This window comes from Hippoglossus stenolepis, chromosome 21 (assembly GCF_022539355.2).
Source record: "Hippoglossus stenolepis isolate QCI-W04-F060 chromosome 21, HSTE1.2, whole genome shotgun sequence".
NCBI lineage: Eukaryota > Metazoa > Chordata > Actinopteri > Pleuronectiformes > Pleuronectidae > Hippoglossus > Hippoglossus stenolepis.
This window is the reverse complement of record NC_061503.1, coordinates 1,525,444-1,548,286: the sequence shown is the minus strand read 5'-3', so window position 1 is coordinate 1,548,286 and position 22,843 is coordinate 1,525,444. Positions and strand designations below refer to the sequence as shown.

The 22,843-nt window shown below is 40.2% G+C and overlaps 1 protein-coding gene across 8 annotated transcripts in view; it reads right to left on the bottom strand.

Moving 5' to 3' along the window:
- The window catches only part of exoc6 (exocyst complex component 6), a 53,332-nt gene extending 31,160 nt beyond the window's left edge, over window positions 1-22,172 (bottom strand). For 5 of the 8 annotated variants that reach the window (XR_007032305.1, XM_035145208.2, XM_035145209.2 and 2 more), the window contains exons 1-12: window positions 22,012-22,172; window positions 14,994-15,165; window positions 12,692-12,739; window positions 12,419-12,509; window positions 11,778-11,823; window positions 7,982-8,035; window positions 6,672-6,822; window positions 6,411-6,566; window positions 3,412-3,480; window positions 2,852-2,935; window positions 2,589-2,635; window positions 1,817-1,937 (exon numbers count right to left, since the gene is read on the bottom strand). Coding sequence is in view for 7 of the 8 variants with exons in the window: in XM_035145208.2 (XP_035001099.1) it covers window positions 1,817-1,937; window positions 2,589-2,635; window positions 2,852-2,935; window positions 3,412-3,480; window positions 6,411-6,566; window positions 6,672-6,822; window positions 7,982-8,035; window positions 11,778-11,823; window positions 12,419-12,509; window positions 12,692-12,739; window positions 14,994-15,165; window positions 22,012-22,151 (1,179 nt within the window). In the remaining variant the exon portion in view is untranslated. Of the gene's footprint in view, window positions 1-1,816; window positions 1,938-2,588; window positions 2,636-2,851; window positions 2,936-3,411; window positions 3,481-6,410; window positions 6,567-6,671; window positions 6,823-7,981; window positions 8,036-11,777; window positions 11,824-12,418; window positions 12,510-12,691; window positions 12,740-14,993; window positions 15,166-20,499; window positions 20,647-22,011 lie in introns of those variants that run through there. The other 3 variants (XM_035145211.2, XM_035145213.2, XM_035145214.2) reach the window with 1 other exon arrangement.
- Window positions 22,173-22,843: the final 671 nt, after the last annotated feature.

The window sequence follows — 22,843 nt, the reverse complement described above, 5'->3', positions numbered from 1 at the left end:
CGCAGAGTTTCACACATGCATAACACAGCGGTAGGGCACAGACACGTTCACAACAGCAACAAATCCTTCATTATTATTAGGATTATTCAGGCGAATCTTCGTCTGTGTCATCTACGTGTATGTCTCCGCTTTTTTACCGGGAGATAATTGTTTTCTTTTTGAGTTTTTATTTTTTGCGTCTGTCACGCATTAGAACCCTTCATCAACCCCCACCCCCACTCGCTCGCTATACTATACTAGAAGGCCAGGTCAGAGACGGCAAACTTTCTCCAGCCAGTCTGATATAAAGTCTGCAGAAAGTCCAGAGGAGCCGATTTGACAACACAGCAGGAGATCCTCTGCAGGATGATGGTTTCAACACCCCCACGTGACGGGGCCACTGATGAAGATGGCAAGAGAGCTTTTGGTGATAAGGGCCGACGCATGATCGACACATGATCTTCATAGCACAATTAATACTTTACATCCTGCCTCTGCCTGATGCACCAACCTTCACCTGAATGCTCTGTAGAGTTATGTGTTCTTGTGAATTTGTCTGAGCAGAGAATCTCCTGCTGCGTATGTGTGAAAGGACACATCCACAGAAAGTCTTGACCCAATTCTCCGGACAGTCTCCGGAGGTCATGTCTGAAAACGGCTATAGTAACAGCTTGACGGAAATAACAACAGTCCCTCAGGAGGGAGGGGCTCTATTTTTCAGGAGGACAGAGTGATTTATGACCCTGAGAGAAATAGAGTTGAGTGTGTAAATCAACCGAGTCAATTAACACAACCTGAGGTCTGATGTAAAGCAGCGGCTGCCAGCCTCTCTGTTTACTCAAACACACACAATCACGTCAACAATCAGCTGGAGACTCCGCTAAACAGCAGCACATCACAGCAGTAGCAAGGATGTACCCTCCCTATATTAGTCCACGGCTTCCATATCATGATCAATACTGTATATGAATATGGCATAATGTTTCAGTCCTGCAGGGTGCAGTATGTTAGTGTATTCTTTTTATTTGATGTTATTACTGATGGTGTACAGAACTGGTAACAGTGTATTTAGAGTTTTTTACTGATCAAATCCTGGGAGAATGATTAACATTTATTACAGGATTCAACACAAAATTCTCTGTATGTTTACAGTGAATTAGTGGCGGGCTGGCTTACTTTTTCTCTGTGGGCTGACAATGCAGTGGCTCTAAGTGCAGGAACCTGTGTGGCACTGCCTGAACTGTGGCCCAGCAGAGGGGCTGCAGGCCGGGGGGGACATAGGTCCTTTGTTAATCTTCTCATCCCATGCTGTGCAGTCCATTCTCTGACCTGTTAGCATAATCCTCTCAGTCATTTACAACTGACTGGAACCCAGTGGTCAGGAATATGCCTTCTTAATCTGCTGTTATTGTTGCAATCTGTCTCTCATTAAGGCCCCAATGACCTCCTCTTTGGCTGCATGCGTATGTGTGTTTTGACCTCTTCTCTTGAGAGTGACATCAGTGGTGTGTATGTGGGTGCACTGACCTCCACAGTGTCCTGTGTGTGTGTGTGTGTGTGTGTGTGTGTGTGTGTGTGTGTGTGTGTGTGTGTGTGTGTGTGTGTGTGTGTGTGTGTGTGTGTGTGTGTGTGTGTGTGTCAGACTGTGAATGAAGGCTCTTCCAGGATAAATAGATCCACAGCAGGCTCTATTATCTCTCTTAACTCTCAACAGTCTCCTTCTCATTTAAAATCAACTCCCTGCTGGCTGTGTGTGTGTGCATGCTTGTGTGTGCGCACGTGCGTGCGTGCATGCTTTTGTGTGTGTGTGGATGCATGTTTCTGTGTGAGCACCTACAGAGTGTGTGCGGAGCACAGCGATGATCTTAGACAGGGCCATGTTCCACAGTTCATCAGTGAAAGCTCTAGTCACCAGCCCATGTGTGGCATGGAGGATATGATCCTCCACAACAAAGAACCTGATGACACACACACACACACACACACACACACACACACACACACACACACACACACACACACACACACACACACACACACACACACACACACACACACACACACACACACACACACACACACAAATACTTTTATCACAGTTCATTGAAATTGAAACAGACAGAACTGATTGTCTAAAGACTTGATTTGATTGCCTTATGACACTGAGCTTTTAAAGGTTCAGGGTGTTGAATTTAGTGACATCTAGTGGTGAAGTTGCATGTTGCAACTGAATACCCATCAACTCACCCTCCCCTTTCAAATATTAAAGAGAACTTGTAGAAGCCTCAGTTGTCACAAAAACTCAAAAGGCATTTAGTCTGTTCCTTCTGGGCTACTGTAAAAAAAACATGGCAGCCTCTGTAGAGAGGACCCGCTCCTGATGTAAATATAAAGTATTTAAATATAAAGGGCTCATTCTAGGGTAAAGAAAAACAACAATTCTTACAATTTAGGTGAAACCCACTAGTGAAAACATCACTAAGATTATTTCATATTCGATTTCTGCCAATAGATCCCTTTCACCTAAATCGTACACACTGAACCTTTAAGGTCAGCTTAATCTAATGTTCAGGGTAAAATTCTGTACAGAAATAGGAAGAACATCTTACCCTACAATCTGATTGAAGTATCTTCTGTAGCCTTCCACTGTCTCATGCTGGATACACAAAGACACACGCACAAGATGCCATGTTTACACAGAGTGGATAGATGCATATAATATTACATAGGTTATCATTGTGTAGGATTGCATCAATGAGCCAGGATTGTTTTGCAAGTTGTAATCGCTGTGGGTTAAGTTAAGCAAATTTGATTTGGCTATTTGAACTTCATAAATATGCATTATATGCGTGTCATGATGTGTGTTACTTACCATGTTAGCCTGTGGCTGCAGCACTAGCCTGGCCTGTTTTTTCCTCTGTTTCCTGTAGTAGTTTTCAAATGTTTCTCGATCACCCTGTGGACAAGGAGAAATACAACACATTTTAATATCCATCCTGAAAATACTGATGGGGAGAGTTGTTAGCTCAAGACTGTATTTTTGTCAAAAGAAAAACAAAATTCATTTTAGTGGAGAAACAGACAGGGAATCACTCGCCCAAACAGCCACATCTTAAAACGTAATAATGTTACTTTTTCCATGAAGGATAAATCTACAATAATTCTTATTTTTGAAATAAAGCTATAAATGATGAGAGGTGCCTATAGCACCCTCCACTGCATTAAGTCATAGCTCATAGGTGCAGGATATTAGCAGATTTGAGCAGTTTATCAAATTCAACTGTACAGAGAAATGTAGTAATCAGCATACACAGTATACATAGTATACATGTCATTGAACCTTCACGGAACATGTGGTAATGCCATCATTAAAGTGTGTGTGTGTGTGTGTGTGTGTGTGTGTGTGTGTGTGTGTTTGTGCACAAAACCTACCAGCACAGTGTATATGTGTAAACATCTGTAAACAGGTGAGAAGTCCACAAGGTCCTGAGCTGTAAGAACCTGTCAAACACATATGAGGATATGTGATTACTGTCAAATATTTACTCTACATTGATGCAACAGTGTTGTTCCTACAGGAAGGGGGAGCTAGTGTGCATGCATATGTATTAGATGTGTTTGGTCAATGCTTTTCTCAGAGGACTCCCTCTATCTGGACTGAGGGCATGAAAAATTCTGAAAAGTCAAACATTTCCCACAAAGCCAGGCACAACAACTACCGAGCCACTGGAGCTGTTAAAATGAGCATACAAACAACTCCCACTGCATCAGAGAAACCACCGCACTAAATTTTGCCTGGAGATTTCCATGTAAGTTCTACATACAAGCCTGAAGTTAAGTATTTAAAGCTAACGAAAGAGAAAAGCCAGTTCCAAATTAAAATGCTTGACATAAAGGCTTTCTCTCTGAGTCAAATATTAAGACTGTGGTAACACAACATACAAGAGGGTGAAGAAGAAGGTAAACCCGCTGAATTTGTTTCAAGACTTATCGTCACGCACGGTTAAAGTGGACCATGCACCCCATTCTGTCCAACCCAACCTGGCTACTGGGCCCAAGCTATGCAGCAATGCACAATGAGGTGTAGTTTGACATCACAGGTTTTCTGGTCAACCTTTACTTCTGATGCCTTCCTGGTGAAGCTGTTCTCTTTCTGACAATACTACAGACCAACATTGCAGGTATACAGTATTATGGCCTCTGGAACCATTCATTTTTGCAAACAAACCTTCCTGTACATTTATGACCCAAACATAGAAAAGCATTTGATTGAGAATTCTATAGATTCGTTGACATCCTCACCCCGCTCCTCCTCAGAATGATATCCAGCTCTAAGAGAGACTCATTCCAAAGAAAGGTAAAGAAGAAACAGATCTGACCAGTTATAGACCCATTTCACTGCATATCTTTGATAGAAAGGTAATTAGCCAGATAAACACTCCCCACTTATCTTCCAACCCGATACCTCATCTCATGCAGAAGCCACATTTATTCTACATGTACTGATCATGGGAAAGCCAGTGGAGCATCGATGTTATCCCTCGATGGATGGAAGGCTTTCAACCATATTGACTGACCCTAGATGTTTGAGTCTCTTCCGCCCAAATATGAAGGGCTTCCTATGTTTGGGCACTAATGTTCTCCAGGTTACTTTGCCGCTGAGGCCCCCTGGTGGCTGCATATGGAGGCTAACATTTTTCAACTTGTCCCTGGCAGCTATGCTATCGTAGTCCAAAAAAGAGAGTGAGGCACCTCAGATGCCACTTCTAAGCAGATTGAATGAGGCTAACTGTCCTTCTACATACAAGTCCTACAAATAAGACACTGCATCCAATAAAATATTTGCAACGTTGAAACCATCCCAGGGAAGCATGTATTTTTCCAATTTTTTAACTGGCCGGTTTTGAATGGGCAGAAAACATAAACCTGATTTAGACCTGGTAAAAATATCCATCCTGAGTGATCCAAACACAAGTGCAGGGTTTCCAATTCATACAATTTACAGCACTGTCACTTCTTTAGGATCAGGGAAGACGCACATTGGCCCAGTTGCCTTGTTCCATACCGGAGTACTGTCCTCCCTCCCTACTCCCCCGCTGGCCTGCACTAATTCTGCATTTTAACAATAGAAAACAACACAGATCAGAAATTATTATGGACCCAACCAGAACTGAAGGGATTACTTTGTGTTTGTTTGATTTGTTCTAGAATTTATGAGGCATGCATTTCCCATACACACAATGAAAAAAAGTGTGCACAAAGTTCATCTGCCTCAAACCACACAAGACGCATACAGTCAGTACATCAGGTTTGAAGTGGACCCGAATGATATGGCTTCATGATCCAACACAATAGATTAATAACTAAGTAAAGCTGCTTTCAGACATGCACTGAACTCCAGATAATCTCCTGACATTCTCCGGACTGGCTGTATGTTTCATCTGCCAGCACTGTAAGAACTCTGGATAATGTCCAAATGAGCCCATGTGAGAATACAGAAGAAGATCCTCCGGAAGATTTACCACAAGTGTGTGGGCGTGTTGATGTAGAATATCCCGGGATGAAACAGCAGTGCCATACACGCAGACACCTACAAAGATTTCAAGAAAACTTTTGTTGATAAGGTCCGACGCTAGTGTCACTGTGCTTGTTATGACCCATTAGGAGGTTTGTTAATATATCTATTTTTGGGTTGAGGTGTCATGTTAGGCGTAGAGCGAGGTGGTAGGGAAAGACTGACACTCCACACAGGGGTTGGTACTAACTCCCTTTTTAGTGGACAACTTGACACACCTGATGGCGACACACACCCAAGAGACCGAGGAGCATAACGGCAGCTGACGGCAAATAGCAACCCAACAAGCCTCCAGTCAAGACAGTAACTAACCTGCTGGTTCTTTTCTTCTACGCTACTTTATTATGAACGGGGACAATTCCCCATCACTTGAATCAACTAAAACCAAACCACAACGCCCGCTGGACGTCGGGAGGTTCGGCGGAAAAGTGCAAGTAATCCATAATATCCCTAGTCAGATAGTCTTGCTGCACATAGGGAAGTGAGGCACATGATTCAGGTAAACTGCATACAGCGCAAGAACTGAATTAAATGTTATTTGGTGAACATAAAGGAGCTAGAGATGAGAATAGGGCCAGCATTTATCAATAGTTAGCCAGTTCAGTTAGTCTCGTAACAATGTGATCTCAGAATGTATGCATTACTTCCTGCCTCTGCCTGCTGGGCGACCCCTCTCCTGAACAGCACGGAGATTCGTCTGTTGTTGTGAACACGCGTGATTGGAGAATCTCCTGCTGTGTTGTTCATATGCTAGAGGCAAACTCCAGAGAACCGGAACCAATTGTATGGACGTTCAGAGGTGGTGTGGGACACGTGGCCACATTCTTTTTTTACTGTGTACACAATTATTCCTTACCTCTTCATCTGCTTCATCCTCATCTCCTGTGTCGTCATCCATCATCAGGCCATTGTGAGTGTGTGTTCGTCCATTAAAGGAGTACACAGGCTTGGTGTAGTGACCGATACTGGCCTGCTTTGTTACGGCTCTGTTAAAGGTCCTGTGGTGCTGTGCCTGGTGGGACATCACACACGCACGCATGCACACAGACCAGTTAAGTGATTAATAGCTATTACCAGCCAATGAGGAAATGTTAAAAACACTTTGAAAGGCTCATACCTGTCTCATGGCAGTCTCTCCAACCTTGTCTGAGTGTTTTCGGATGCTCTCCAGGAAGTCCTTGAGGTCTGACATTGAGATCTCCTTGATCTCCTCTCTCAGTCTGGGGAGGTTTTCAGCCATGATTTGACAGAACCTGTACTGGCTGACTCTGTAGAGCCAATTAAATGTTGTCAACGTACAATTAAATTCAACTGACATTTATTTTTGTATTCAAATGAATGCAATTCAACTGGAAATTTAACCAAGTGAGACCATTCAACCATTAAGGCAATATTACAGTCAGCTGGATTTCCAAACTGATTTGATATTTATTCAATTTGTTTGTGTACTTTCTCTTGAGTACTATTTGAAAACGTTTTTAAAAGGATGCTCTAATACAGAAGATCATTTTGATTTCCCATGAAATGGCATTATTTCTTCCATAAGGAAATATAATTCCTGTTGAAACAAGTAATTGGAACAGGACAATATGTAAAGCAGAATAAGTCTTACAGCTGCACTAATAAACATTACTAACTCTATTTTTCCCTTTTTAGCTTCTATCAGCTCATTGTTATGGTTTATTGGCCCACAACTTTCTTTTTCGTTTCAGTTTCTCAGTTAATCAACCCAGTTTCAGCCTGTGTCAGACTAATAAGTTAATATTGTAATTAAGGCTGTCATGATATCAGATTGTCATGGCCAATAGAATTGGTAAATTCTTTGCATTTATATAGCACATTTTGTAGTTTAAAGAAACACAAAAATAACTTCTACTTAACCAAATTCACAATAAAAATATTATCAAAATATCTACAGGAAGTTTGAAAAAGATGAATAGTAATTATATTATTCAAATTTCATGTTTAACTTTATTTAACCAACAGTTGTGACAACAGTATTGTAAATAGTAGTTATTGTAGTGAATACAGGTTTTGAGAGAGCGAGGTAGACAGAGACAGGGAAATAATTCTAACTAATACCTATCATGTTGGTGTGTAAACCAAATAGTTACTCTGCATCACGATGGAAAGACAGAAATGTGCAAGAGATGCTTGAACATTTTCCTGTGTGTATTTTCAACATATCAATCATTAGTTTTTAGTATTAGTATTGTCAATACCAGGGTATCGCGACAGCCCCCAGTTTAAATAATACTGTTGCTCTGTGTGTGCTGGATCTGTGGACAATTACTTTCCAACATGTTTGTCCTCATAACTTTTTTGTGTTTTCTGTTTTTTCTTCAACAAGTGGCCAAACGTGCAATTAATGCAGCTCTTAAGATGAGGTAAATGGTATAAAGAGTTTTTATGATTTTGTAATCCTACCTGGGGATGAAGACCTTCTCCAGCTGCTCCATGGTTTTCAACGCAGCATAGTATCTGCAGAAACAAATGGTAAAGTATCAGTAAGGTGGCACAGTAATTTTGTCCTCTAACTTATTAAAGGACAGATTTCCAAATTAGTCTTAAAAGAAAGGTCAGGTGCCAATATTAAGTTTGTTTAAGTTTAACTGCCATGATCCTTTTCTGATGCTCTTACAATGTAACATCCATAGTCTATTTTTCTTTCCAATCTCCTCTCTGTAGACTTGAAAAATTGTGACTATCCTTTTGAAGGTCCAGTGTGTAAGATTTGGGTGAAAGGGATCTATTGGCAGAAATTGAATATAAAATAATCCTAGTGATGTTTTCACTAGTGTGGTTCATCTAAATTGTACGAAATGTTGTTTTCTTTACCATAAATCACATCGGAATCCTAACCCAGAGCACGGATTCTTTTCACGACACTTATTCACTTTGCATGGGGATACTGCCCATCACATCTTCCACCAGTGGGAAGTTCGGCTGAGGAGCGTGAGTACTCCATGACCTCCCTAGTCAGTTAGTCTGCCTACACATAGGTAAGTGAGGCAGACAAAACGAATAAACTGCATACACCGCAGGGAATGAATTAAATGTTACAGGGCGGATGTGAAGGAGTTAGCTCTGAGCGTAGGACTAGCAGGTAATAATAATGAAATCTGTGTTTCATTCTGTGGTCTGTCACAGTGTGCACACATCACGAGGGTTCAGCTTTGGGTCAGTGTGCTGAGCTCCCATCGTTAGGCTGGTAGGCAGGCTGTGAAGGGATCTAATTGGTCGGTGAGTGTGTAAAATGTGTTGCATACACATGAACAGAAGACAGACTCATAAACTGTACAGTGAAAAGGTTTGTCAGAGTGCATGGCACCAGGACAGAGGACACAAAGGCTGCAAGTGGCAGATAATTGTATAGAATGTGACCTGGGCATCAGCACATACAGTTCAAAAAATGTGCATTTGAGCAATACAAACTCATTCCAATACATGGTAACAGTGTATAAGCCATGTCATTACTGCTAAAAGTACCCTTCATGCACACAGATCCCACAGGGTGGCCAGCATGGTCTAACTGGCTGTGACAGAGCTGAAGTGAGGGGGCCTTGTTCTAAACAAGGGCACACTGAGGGTCAATTGTCCTGCCAGTGAATGGCCTTTTCCTTTGGTACACACTAATGAACAAGAAAGGGTAATTATTTTCCTGTCTAAAGTGAACTCTCCTCTCCTCTTTATACAGACAGGCATGTAAATGTGGCCAAACATCAAGTTTGTGGGGGTAAGAATAAAGTTCAATCAAACCCGCAGAGCAGTGGAAGAGTTGAAAAGCTAGTGGAAACCTGCATCATGAATACTGGTTTAATAAGATGTTTGATTAAAATAAATTGCATTCAATTAAACTGTATTAAATTAAATTGTATTAAATTAAATTGTATTAAATTGTATTAAATTAAATTGTATTAAATTAAATTGTATTAAATTAAATTGTATTTGTATAGCACCAAATCATAACATACATTATCTCAAGGCACTTTACATAGTAAGGTCAAGGCCTTAAAAATTGTAGAGAAACCCAACAGTTCCCATAATGAGCAAAGATTTTAGTGACTTTGGAGCGAAAAAAAATGTTGAAAAAACTAGTGTTGCTGACCACTCAAAAGGCTTTACAGTGCAGGTTATGCCATTCACCCATTCACACACACATTCATACAGTGCATCTATGGCAGCACTTGTATCTTGCCCAAGGACCCTTCGGCATGAAGATAGGGAAGACTGGGATTGAACCGCCAACCTTCTGGTAAGAGGACGGCCGCTCTACCCCCTCAGTCACAGCTGCCCCACATATTATTAGTTGTTTAATTCTTTCATTAACACTACTATTAACTTAAATGTATTTCAACACCTTAGCTGTAAAAGCAATCTTTCACTGCCCTCTGTGGTTCTGTTTCACATTTGATCCGATTATGACAGATTAGAGAAGCACTGAGAATAGGGTTGTAAATGAAAACTATTTGATTATGTGTATTTGCTATACTTCTATAGTGTCCGTGAGCCCCGACATTCAAATTCCAAACCAGTGTGTTTTTCACAAATGCACAACACAGCAGGAGTTGGAGAGGTGTAGTAACCGGGTGCAGTATAGGCAGGAAGTGACGTACAGTGCATCCGGAAAGTATTCATAGTGCTTCACTTTTCCCACATTTTGTTATGTTACAGCCTTATTCCAAAATAGATTGAATTCATTTTTTTCCTCAGAATTCTACACACAATACCCCATAATGACAAAGTGAAAAAAGTTTGTTTAAAATTTATAAAAAATTGAAGCGCTGTGAATACTTTCCGGATGCACTGTATTACCTCTGCTGCGGAAATAACTTGATTTTATTTACAACAAACAGACACCGCCGTCAGCCCTTATCACAAACTGTCCTCTCCGTCGGTGTCTTCTATATGTATGACACTGCTTTTTCATTTTCTGACTTCATAGTGACTTCTTCATGACGTTGCTTATCAAATGAAATCATCTGATGTGAAATCACAGTCTAACCAACATTAGCGTTAGATTATCTATTATTAGATTGTTTAATATCATCTCATCTCTTAAATTGAATCATCTGCCCATTTGCTCTCACATATTATACCGACTAAATTTGGTAAATAGTTTTCCTCGAGTTGTTGAATTATTTTGTCCATGCACACACACACACACACACACACACACACACACACACACACACACACACACACACACACACACACACACACACACACACACACACACACACACACACACACACACACACACACACACACACACACACACACACACACAGGAGTGAAAACAATACCCCTATTGCACAGCTATGTTGGTGTGCAGGGTAATAAACAAATTGTTATTTTTAACATTTACTGTACATCAGCCCAGAATTTCACAATCAATCGCTACCTTATGCACCAGCATGTAAGCAGGGCATTGTTTCCACCCGTGTGTGTGTGAGTGTGTTTGAGTGGAAAAAATAACCAAACAAAATAACACAAGGAAAGATTTTCAATGACTAAACATGGTAGATTAATTCTTTTCAGTAGTTATTTGCTTTATGAGCCAGAGTGGCTCTGTACTTGGTGACTCTGGTCTCTAGTGAATTCACAGCTAATTACTGCCACCTATTGACACAACAAGGGCATAACATGACATGCGACAATCGACTTGGGCAACAAAACACGTCGAAGAGGTAGATTATGTGGTAGGAAGATGGCTCAGGGTTTCAGCGGTTTGTGTTCACTATTGGCTTTCACTCTTCATTTAGTTTATGGGTCTCTCGACCACTGTTTCTTTGTCTTTCCTAATTAAGCTGGGGAAGCAACAGTTGTCAAAAGTGTGGAAAAAGTTAACATTAAAGCCTCATAGAAAACCAGCGACAAGCTGATTTCCCAGGCCACAGCAGCACATCACTGCAGTATGAACTTTAAAGCTGTTTATGATCCGCCAGTAAGACCAAAGAAAAATGTCTCCAACAAGTGTTTCCACACTTTTGACGACTTGTCTCTGCTGTATCATTAGCAGTCTTTGCCTCCGCCACTTTTCCAAGCTTTTGTCCAGAGAGGAGACAGCATTGTCACATGAGCAACACAAGGCACAGCATTGGCTAGTTTACTAACCCCACCTCAGGAGACGTTGCCACAGTGTGTACCATGTATAATAACAGACCTGACTAATCGATTATGAAATTAGGTACCAACTATTCTTATTCTAATTTGTTGTTACCTTTTGGTTTCCAGCTGCTCCTTCAGTTTGCTGTACATTTCTAGCACTGCAAAAGAAGAGAACATGTGAAAGTGGATGAGTAGAAGGCTTTTTTTGGTTCAAGCTTTTTATTCAGTTTGGCTCCTAAACAACAAATCTGTAACCAAAGTAAATCCATCAATACATTATCTACACCCTTATCCTGTCAGGGTGGAGGGAGAGCTGGAGCCAATCCCAGCTGAGATTGGGCGAGAGGCAGAGTACACCATGGACAGGTCGCCAGCGCAGCGCAGACTCAATATACTGTACAGAGAAAAACGACCATTCACATTCCCCTTGCTCGCGTTGTCACACTATGGTTGTTACTGTCCACACAAACAGTAACTTATCCTTTGCCGTTCAGTCTGTGTGCCTGTCAATTGGAATGTGGAGAGTGATCTTCTTGCACATGCACCCTGTTACTGCCATGGGTGAATCAATTCTGTGGGAAATGCTGATGTTTGTTGTCTCTATATGTAAGCCCCGTGATGGAGTGGATAGGGTGTACCCCGATTCTCGCCAAATGTCAGCTGGGGTTTGCGAACCTCAGAGGACAAGCTGTATAGATGATGGTATTAAGTGCATTAGTGACCATCATATTGACACAGAGGCAGCAGCGGTACCTGGTATACAGAGCTGGAGCTTCTCAACAGTCGTGGCCATGTTCCTCTGCTGGATCCGACAGCAGATCACCTCCTGTGTCTGAGCTGTCACCTGAGGGAAGGAACACACAGTGGAAGGAGACAATGAGAAAGAGGCCACCACTGTTAACTACTGGGTCAAACAAGGTCATGTTTGACGCACGACTGTCTTTTCATTTAACGAGCATGCATATGTCCCGACAGCACAATAAAAAGCTTCTGCACATTCATGCATTCAGGCGTACGCAGACTTACCTCCCTCCCAGCTTCTTGTAGTCTTCGATTAGTGTCTGTCACTTGACCCTTTGAAAACAAAAACAATCATCAGTTTAACACAATTTTCCTTTCACTCTTTTTCCTCTATTATTGCCTCCTATATTTTTAAATTTCACACGACTTACTTATTTTATCAAGACCTTATAGTATAAGCCTGGGGATATACTTTATTTTTCCTATTATCAACAAACATCTTATGTTGCAGATCAAGCTCCACTGGCTCAGTCTGCAACTTGTAATGGTCCCAAACAAATGCCCTGGGGTGAGCAACATTTCTTATAAACTACAGAGTCCATTTGGTCTGTTTTTGGAAGTTACTCAGTTGTTTCTCATAATGAAACATATTTGTGAGGATTTAAAAAATGCTAAATAGAAAAATGTATATATTTGTATATATAAGGTTAAGTTTGATTTAATGTGAATGTTTACCGTAACATTTTAATAATGTAAGTGAAGAAAGCACCTTATCCAAAGTGTATTTAAGTGTGTTTCAAGGGTAATTAATCCAAAGACTAATTCTGATACACAGCTAAAAGCTTAAAACGAAAATGTAAGTGTGGAAATAGCCTACAGTGGAGTTGATGCAAATCTTCACATATTGGTATGGTTGGTAAGTCACGTTTTCTGTTGATAGTCAAATCCTATTTTAGAATGTATGAATACCTTTGTTTTGCTTTATCCATACATGCTGTCACATGTCTATCTGTTCTTCCTCACTCTGTCTGCTCCCCCTCTCCATGTCCTCTCTTTTCCCTCTCTACTTCCCTCGGTGCAGCTGCTCAGCCTTGTAATCAGCTCATTGTCCATGAAGGGTCAAGAACAAAGGCAGGACAATTCAGATTAACCAGGCGATGGGGACCTGAACCCGTTGCTAGTGCACTGGGCCTTTCATGGGGTTTAATGGCTTGTGACAGGCTCTTTCTCACAGATTCAGTGACAAACTTGTCGATTCTGGCCGGGGATTTTTGAACTCTCGGCTCTTGACGCACGGCTGAGAGCCATGACCCAATTGACCAGTCGGCTTTTCGATGACAATTCTTTCAACAGTGAAGCTTTCAAATGAAATGGTATAACTATATAATCACTATGTCTTACTTCATCCTGCAAGGGTACGGCACCAGAGCAAGAGTGAAGTGACATGGCTAGAAACTTAACTAAGACTGTTACCTAAAACATAATGCTGGGTAAGACCAAGGACCTTTGGGAAATGTGACATGGTTATGGTGCAGCGGACATTAAAACGTTTTTCCTCAGTCTAGTCGAGAATTGAGGGCAGAGGATGTTGCACCTTGTTAAGCCCTATGAAGCCAATTGGGATTTGTGAATATGGGTTATACACATAAAATTTGATTATGTTTGATTTGACGAGCACTTCTGCAAAAACGTTAAGCTACAGAGATAGCTTGTGTTTCTGATTCTGGTGGAGATAGTCAAAATTTTAAGCAAGTTGAGAAAAGTCTCCTGAACACGTCCTGAGATCCGATCACTAAAACCACATTCGGAGGTGGTCTGGGACACATGTGGCCACGTTCTTTAGCTTGGCTAACACAAATGCGTCCTATGCCACATATGGACTGCCTACTCAGCAGACGTCCACTGAACCACTGCAGTTTAAACATATGTTTACACTTCTCACTGTCCACTGAGACCACAATATCAACACTGATCAATCAATTCAATTTTATTTGCATAATGTATCAAAACATACATTATGTCGAGGTGGAAACCTTACAATATTATGAAAAAAACCAACAGTTCCCATTATGAGGGTTCCCATTGCTAACTGTGGAGAGAATAACAAACTCCCTTTAAATAGGAAGAAACCTCTAACAGAACCAGACTTAGAGGACGGTCCAAGAGAAGAGAGAGACTAGTGACCGTTGTTTAACCGTCATATTTAAGCTCTGTCACCAGAAAAAAACACTCATATTTTCTTAAATTTACCAAATCTTTCTTCGTAGTTGTGTGCCTTTATTCATTGAGCTCCTAGGTAACTTAAGTAAGCCAAGATGATAACCAAGAGGATGACCTTCTGACCTTGTCAAATGTGAATGCACACAAGCTGTAATAATGACAATTTAACTCAAATGCTGTACTAACTAATAATATGTGTATAATGTCATAATGTGGTTCTTTTGACAATCTAGTGAATAGCTGGTTCGAGTTGACATGGCTTCTGCATTTACATAGATTTAGCAGATAATGTGAGATACAGATCAAACGGCCCTGTTATCAGTTGTAACTGAGATATTGTAAACTTCACTACAGTAATCTATCTTACCATCAGCTTCTCTGCATCAGTGCGGACTTTGAGGAGCTCTGTGATGGCGTCCACAAAGCCTTGGTGGTGGAAATTGCACATTTTCTCAATTTCTCGGTCATGGTTCCTTATCCTGGCATCCAGCTTTTCCATGAAGCGCTTGTGGGCATGGGGCTGGTCATCGTAAATAGACCTGAAAGACACAAAAGAGGTGATGAATAGGGATAGAAGAAAAGGAATAATAGACAATTACAGAGAACAACTTTCAGAATAACTGTCTCAATGACAAGGAGTCACTCCTCTTTTTTTATCTTATCTTATCTATGTCACTTTGCATGATGGAGGTTCCTCAGCTGCAATAAACAGCCTTGATATGTCCAACTGACAAATTCTATGAGCCCATGGCCTACAGTACTGACATCACCATTCATTTCTCCTGGAGTAACAGCTCCATCTGGTGAAGCCAGGAGTGAAATGCTAAATTCATAATGCTGTAAACATTGTAATTTTGTGATTCTGAACATCTCTGACACTGATATTTGGCTTTATGACGTCATATCTACTTTCACTAAAACAGGATAACACATGGGCTCTTATTATTAAAAGTGCCTATACATTTTAATACACTGGAACAGTATTAGATTCTGTTTTTTCTGTGCAATAGCCAACATTTACCAACCAGCAACAGTTAAAGGACCAGCTCAAATTGTTGTATTTAGAATGGACGAGTGTCTGCGTCACAGTAAAACAATACCAACAACGTTTTTTATCAAGGGATTATTTATAGGCAGTATAAACAACAGAAGACATCATCACACAACTAGACTGTGGCAGCCTCCATAGTCTAATTTATCCTGCCATGGTCCAAAAGTTTTTACAAGCCTCAAAAACATAGACCATCCCATACTTGTTGTTTTGCACTGTTGCTTCATTGAGCAAAATAGTTAAATACTATTATGATTCTTTTACTTTTAACTGAAAATACTTATTGTCTGTTAACATTTGAACTGTTAATTAGGGAACATTGCTAGTTTCTGTCATTTAAAGAGTAACAATGATCACGATACTATTGCCATGTTCTTAAAATAAACTGTGCATTTCATCATAGTCTCACACAAAGTGTAAAACAAAGGCTTTAATAATTTAATTACTTTTGTAAAAGATCAAGGTTGGATTAAAGCTGCAAGCAGTATTGACGGACGCTCACACATGTTGGAGGCCTCAACGGAAACATTGCTCATTCACTTCAAATGGGGCAATGCCTTGAGTTGCCAAACTGCATTGTAATTCTGTGGCTTTGCTTTACTTGTGCTGAATGAAGAAGTAAAAGCTCAACTTTTAAAACAGTAGCACGGGTACTCGCCAACCAAATCAAGTGAATGTAAATATTCACGTGCAGGCAACCGCCATTCAAATCACATGGATTCAAATACACAATGAAATCAGACGTCAGAATGACCTGGAGAGAGGAAGCAGAGACAGCTGGTGAACCTGGCATTTGTTCATCTGGTGCAGTTCCTTTTCTGTGCAATTCCCTTAAACAGGAACTTCACCTACTTTCAACCTGCTTTGTATTGTTACAATATCAATACTATTTGAAGATGAGCAATGTTTTAATTCCCACTGTGTTGACTGGACCGAGATATACTTGATCCTTTTCTGCCAGATGACAAATGTTACATTATCGTGGACTTCTGCAAGCTCCCTTGCCGTGTGCTAGAACTACAACATGTACTTTCGCATTTTTGTATGATCGAGGGAGGGGCAGTGGAATCAAAACATCCTGATAAAAATCAACCAGTTAGAACAACTATAAGGCATGGAAGATATGGAGGAAAACTATATTGTAAGTGTATTAAATGAGCCTGAATAGACTGTGGAGGAACTACAGCATATAGAGGAGGTAGAGGCCACCACTGGCAAAAGTGAAGAGGTGCACAGCTGCATCGTACTGGGGGACAATTGGTGATGCCACTGTGGAAAATGTACATCTATGCTAACAAAAGAGGAGTCGCTGTGATGCAGGGAATTTCCAGCTCCAGCATGTGTCACGTGACACAAAATCTTCAGGCCACATAGAAACAATAGGAGTAGGGGACGTAGTTCTGGGTCCCAAAAAGAAACAGTAGAAAACAATCAACGCCAGCGTGGAGAATCAGAAGTCTGAGCACAGAGTAATTTCAGTGACAGTGCTGCTGACAAGGCAACATTACATTGTAAAAATGTATAATCCCAGAGCGTACCTGTGCTGTTGGTTTTTAATCAGTGCTGTGAAGTGAACTCTGCTGGCTGTTCTGTTCTGTTGTTAACATATTAGATAAGATAAAATGTCCATCTTAATAGAGCATGTGAATTTGTTATAGTAAAATAGTAAAATAGTAAAATATAATGTGGATTCAGAGCCAATCTGATTACATTAGTACAGACCAACTCACATTAAACCAAACCGTGCCAGAGTTTGGTACCTGAGAGCAAGTCTAGGTGACAGAGAGTAGAGCATAGTCCACACTCCAGATCAGTGGGGGGCAATAATGCACTCACAAGCTGAAGGAGACAGGGTACTGGTGAGCCCCAGCATTGCAGTAGTCAAGACAACAAAGCAGGAGGTATTTTGTTAAACAAATCAGATGTTTCCTCACCTCATCAAATGTTTACTTTCATTCTGAATCCCGTTTAGGGTTAAACATTTGTTTCACTTTCATTAATGATATATCTTTTTTTCCCCAAAGTTAATTTAATCTACAATGTGTAAAAAAAATATTAAAAATGCTTTAGTTTGCTTAACCTGTTAAACAAAGATATTCAGTTTAGTATATGACATAAAGATAAGCAGCAAATCCTTACAATAGTAAACTTGGACTGAATTATGTTTGTCTTCAATAACTAACTACTAAAGAGCTCCTCACAGAACTGAAGCGGTGCATTAGACCTGATATAATGCCCAGCACAGCACATGCAAACTGGACAGAAGCCCATCCATGCAGTCCAGTCATCATTAGTTATGAGTTATCATGCTGCCTTATGAGCTTCCTCTTTCATGCTATTAATAATTGAGAGCAGGTGCTTGTTGAAACAAATAGATCACTGTGGTCCTGCTTCCTGCCAGGACAAGAAGAAACTTCAGCCAGTTTAAGTGGCCTGTGGGTTACAATGCTTTAACATGACACCGTCCAATATGTGAAAAGTCTGTTAGTCATACCACCAACCCCCAGATACATTTTTATCAGACAATAAATTTTGATAGCTTTTACAACTTCTTCTTTTAACCACCCATGTGTCATGCTGCATTCCAGACTACTTGGAAGTCAAGTTAAAATTTCCAATTTGTGACCTCCAAGCATTCCAGGTATCCACAGATAACATGGCTAAAGTGTTGCACAGCTCAACTGTTTCACCTGCATTTGGGACTAAAAATAGATGTGTGTGAGCTGTAAAATGTATTTATTATGTGTGAATAACATGACTCATATTGCAAAATGTAACCCAACACAACTATGATAATGACGCCATCACTGTAACTATGCTGCAGCTGACTGAGCCCAAAGTGAGCCAGATGACCTGCTTACAAAAGCCACTGGACCAGTAAAATCCTGTGTCTAAACAGACTGAGCAGGCCCTTTTGAAAAAAAGTGAATGTCAAAGTGAATTTACTATCAAGTTCAGACACTGAGGTTGTAAAGCTAGACATGTTCACTGAGGTTCAACAATAATAATCATTAACAAATCTGTGCAGAAAACATTTGGCAGCAGTTTCTCATTTTTATCTGAATGAGTGTTACTCTCATTAGTTGAAATAACATATCATATCAGTAATGTAAACTTGAAATGTCTGAACAACGACCTTCAGTATTTAGATCAAGAGTTCAAGTTCATGAGATTAACTAGTCGTCAAGTGAATATGTCACAGGCTGTTTAATCAAGATATAAATATCATAAGTATAACTTCTGGACAATAGCAGATATATAATACTAAAGGACTCTGAATCAGTGCCAAACATCTTGAAACAGAAAAAGTCAAAAACCTAGTGAACTTCAAAACAAAATAAAAAAAACCCTCTGCTTGTATATGTCTTGTATTGTCTGGTAAGAAAATATATATTATTTGAATAATGTACATTGTGCCCCAAAAGTTTCTGAATTTAAGGAGCTTAGGAGCAAATGTGCTCCTTTGGGACAAAGCAGACATCATAATGTGACAATTGAACTGAGCACTGAAGCCTCCTTGCACAGCCGGCATAAATAAAGTAGAGATTTTAACTTAATATCAATGACATAATATTTTGACATAAATTTACACGAACATGTTTACTACACCATACTCTATAATTTTCATTGAATACAGGCAAATATCCTTAAATATGCCATTAAACTAAGCTGAGGGTAGGAACCTAAGCTGAGTGGTGGTCCCTTGTACTTTTTCTAGCAGGAGGTGAAGACAATCTTGACTTGTAAGCTGTCTGGAAAGCAGTGTTAGTCACCATCCAGGAGAGAGGAGCACAGGGGCCAGGTCACAGTGGACGACACTTCTGTGACCTCACTTGCATTGAGGACACAGAAGAATGGAGTCTTTGGTCGTGAAATTTAAGCAAAAATCAGAAAGCTTTGAGAAACGTTGGTGTTAAGGTGGTTTCTAGGTTCTGCTCTCAAATTTGTCCAAGTATGTTAAGGAGCCGATGAAGGTAAAAGTCCTGACTGAAACCATGATAACATGCTTTTAAAAAGTGACTTGTGTGTTGATAATATCATAAAGGAATTACGGAAATGAAACAGGCAGCCAGAGGTGCGTACCTTCAGAGCAGAAAGCCACCGATTAGCCCCGGGTATGCTGAAGGTCCAGTACAGCCTGTGTCACGGTGTGTGATTCACAGTGTGTGACAGAGCTGCAGACATTCACCTGAAGTCACTTCATTAATATTCATTTGTTGAATGAATGTCGTTCCCTATGGCATTGGAAGCTAGCTTGGCACCTGCTTATGATGCAGCATTGCTAGAGAAGGTTAGCCTGAGTAGTTCCTCATCCAGTTAGACCGTCATCAAGCTCTTTGACAAACAGACAACACAACACTAGTGGGGTCACCATGACTCATCTGCCATGAAACACAGGGATGTCAGTAGCGTTACTTTCTATTTTTGTTGAACGACAACCCGGGAATAGTTAGCAGTCAACATCAGTGAGATGAAAAGTCCCACAGCCACACCCACAAATGATGTTTACATTTTTTGACAGGTCCCCAGCCGTCATTAAGAACACTGGAGGTGGAAAACCCCCACACTCAGATTTATAAGAGCTGCTTTTAACTGGTAGAAATGCTGCTCGGTGTTAGCCGTTAGCCTGTTAGCTAGCATGCCAGCTAGGCTGACGGCTCATTTCAACCCCATACAGCCTGATAGCGAAGACCGTTAGCCTGCCGGTGGCTAGGTTAGCTAAGCTAGCTCATGGACAAAAGGTCTGATAATGTCAGTGATGACAGCACACACACAGATATTATAGTGTCGAGGTGCTCTCTGAGGAGCCGTGGATTCCTACCGAAGAGTGGGACCAACACAAGCCGTGTCGGTGCTCTCTATTTCCTGTAGAATCCGCTCGTGCTCCGTTATACACTCCAGGGTTTCATTCTCCGCCATGATTGTTATGTGTGTATTGTGGCTGCAGCTGCAGCGGAGCACAGGCCAGTGCGACATCTGGTCTGTAGGGGGCGCTCTACACGTGTCACCTGTATGACAGCAACTTTGTTTCCACACATCAGACCTTCACCTGAACTATAATGTCGCCAACATAAAAAAAACAAACATGCTAGATGTTGTTGATTGGCGAAATACATAATTTGAATTATTACTATTTATATACTACAAGTTTTTTTGTTGTTTTGTTTTTCCTTACTCTTGTTGAGGGTTAAGGGCAGAGAATGTCACACCTTGTTAAAGCCCTATGAGACAAATTGTGATTTGTGAATATGGGCTATAAAAATAAAATTTGATTGATTGATTTATTGATTGATGTTATTTAAATTATATATTTTTTATATACATGGGGCATGTTAATGTACATATATATTTCTTTGTATGACTTGTGTATGTGCCTTTTTTTGTCTTTTAATTTTTCTGTTGAAACTAAATAAAAAAGTACAAGTCCATAAAAAAATATTTATATTTATATTATTATAAATGTATAGAATTTATATATATAGAATTTATATTATTGAAATGAGACCTGCTAACAAACAATGCAGTATTTGCATCTTTGATGAAATAAGTGCTTTGACTGATACTCAGTTTTAGTGTCTTTTATAATCTAATATATTAATTAGGCTACACAATGACATCAGTAAGTCAAAGTATAGATTTATAGAATATTGTAACACACACATCCACACTCAGCCTTGCAGATTTTAATATCAGACTGCAAATCGATACCTGCTGCTGCTCATAAAGCTAATTTCTTTTTCTATTTGAAGGGTTTAGTTCAGGGGATAGTTCACCCAAAAATAAATATTCACTCATTATTTACTCACCACTATGCCAATGGAGGGGTGGGTAAAGTGTTGTGAGTCCACAAAACACTTTTGGAGTCTCAGGTGTAAACAGCGTTGAAGCCAAATCCAATACAATTGAAGTAAATGTTAACCACTTTTTCAAACGTATAAAAACAACAGAAAAAAAAGATAAAATGCCTCCATACTGCTCCTGTGGTGTCATCCAAGTGTCTGTAAGCCCCGGCATTCAAATTCGACTCAAAACGAGTGCATTTACACTATGTGGATCTGTGATCCATGCACGAACGAGGCTCCGGAGGAGGTGGGCATTTAGACTAAAAACATAGTGTAAATGATGCTGTTTGGTGAGTAGATAATTAGTGAATATTCATTTTTGGGTGAACTATATCTTCAAATACATTGCGTGCAAATATCCATCGATGCTCATGAACTTGTTGTTAAGTTCAATCCACATTTTACATTACTCACTTTGTAAATCAGATCAATGACTCCACCATCAATCTTGGTCACCAGTTAAAAAGTGTCCCAAGTGAGTTTGAGTTTACCTTAAGGTTGTTCCTAGGGGCAAGTCCACAGATTCTAACTCTGCAAAAATATTTCCAAACACTTTCTCCTCTTCTCTGTTGTCCTCTTCATTCTGACTGGGAGGGTCAGGTAAAGCAGCATGGACCCTGTCAGTGGCCATTTCTCTCTTCACACTCCTGAGTATGAGGACTAGATTTCTGCATTTATGAGAGGGGACACCAAGAGCTGTGTGTTTGTGTGCACAGTTGTGTGTATGTGGGGACTTCCAGGGCACCTGCTACGGTCAGCAGAAAAAGAGAGTGCAACAGGAAAAAGAGACCTTGTGATTCACTGGACTTTGAAACCAACGACACTAACTTCTATTGTTCTCTGTGTTAACATTTCTCATATACTGTGAACCCTGAGAACATTTATGAAGAGGCCCGACCTGTTGGTTTTATCCAACAGATAGACATTTTAAACACAGTCAGCATTCAGACTTGCAGATAAGATGCTGATTTTTGGTTGTGGGCAATGAATGAATGATGGTGGAAGAATGGTGGGTAATGAGATTCTACTACAATTAAAATTGTAATTTATGTAATACCAGACCCATAGTAACACAGAGCCAATCTGAGAAAATGTTTGGGTGTCAGTTAAGAATGAGTGCAATTACACAAACTCTTACTTCTCTCAGCTAACTTTAACAGAAATATTATTAACAAAATGCCTTTAAGTAATAAAAAAAATACTTCAGTGAATACCTTATGTCCATAAATTTTGGGGACTTTTGAGAGACAAATTAAAAGAGAGTGAGGGAATGGTCAAATCTGGACTTTTATGGACAAAGCAAAAACATTGCATAAAGGGGGT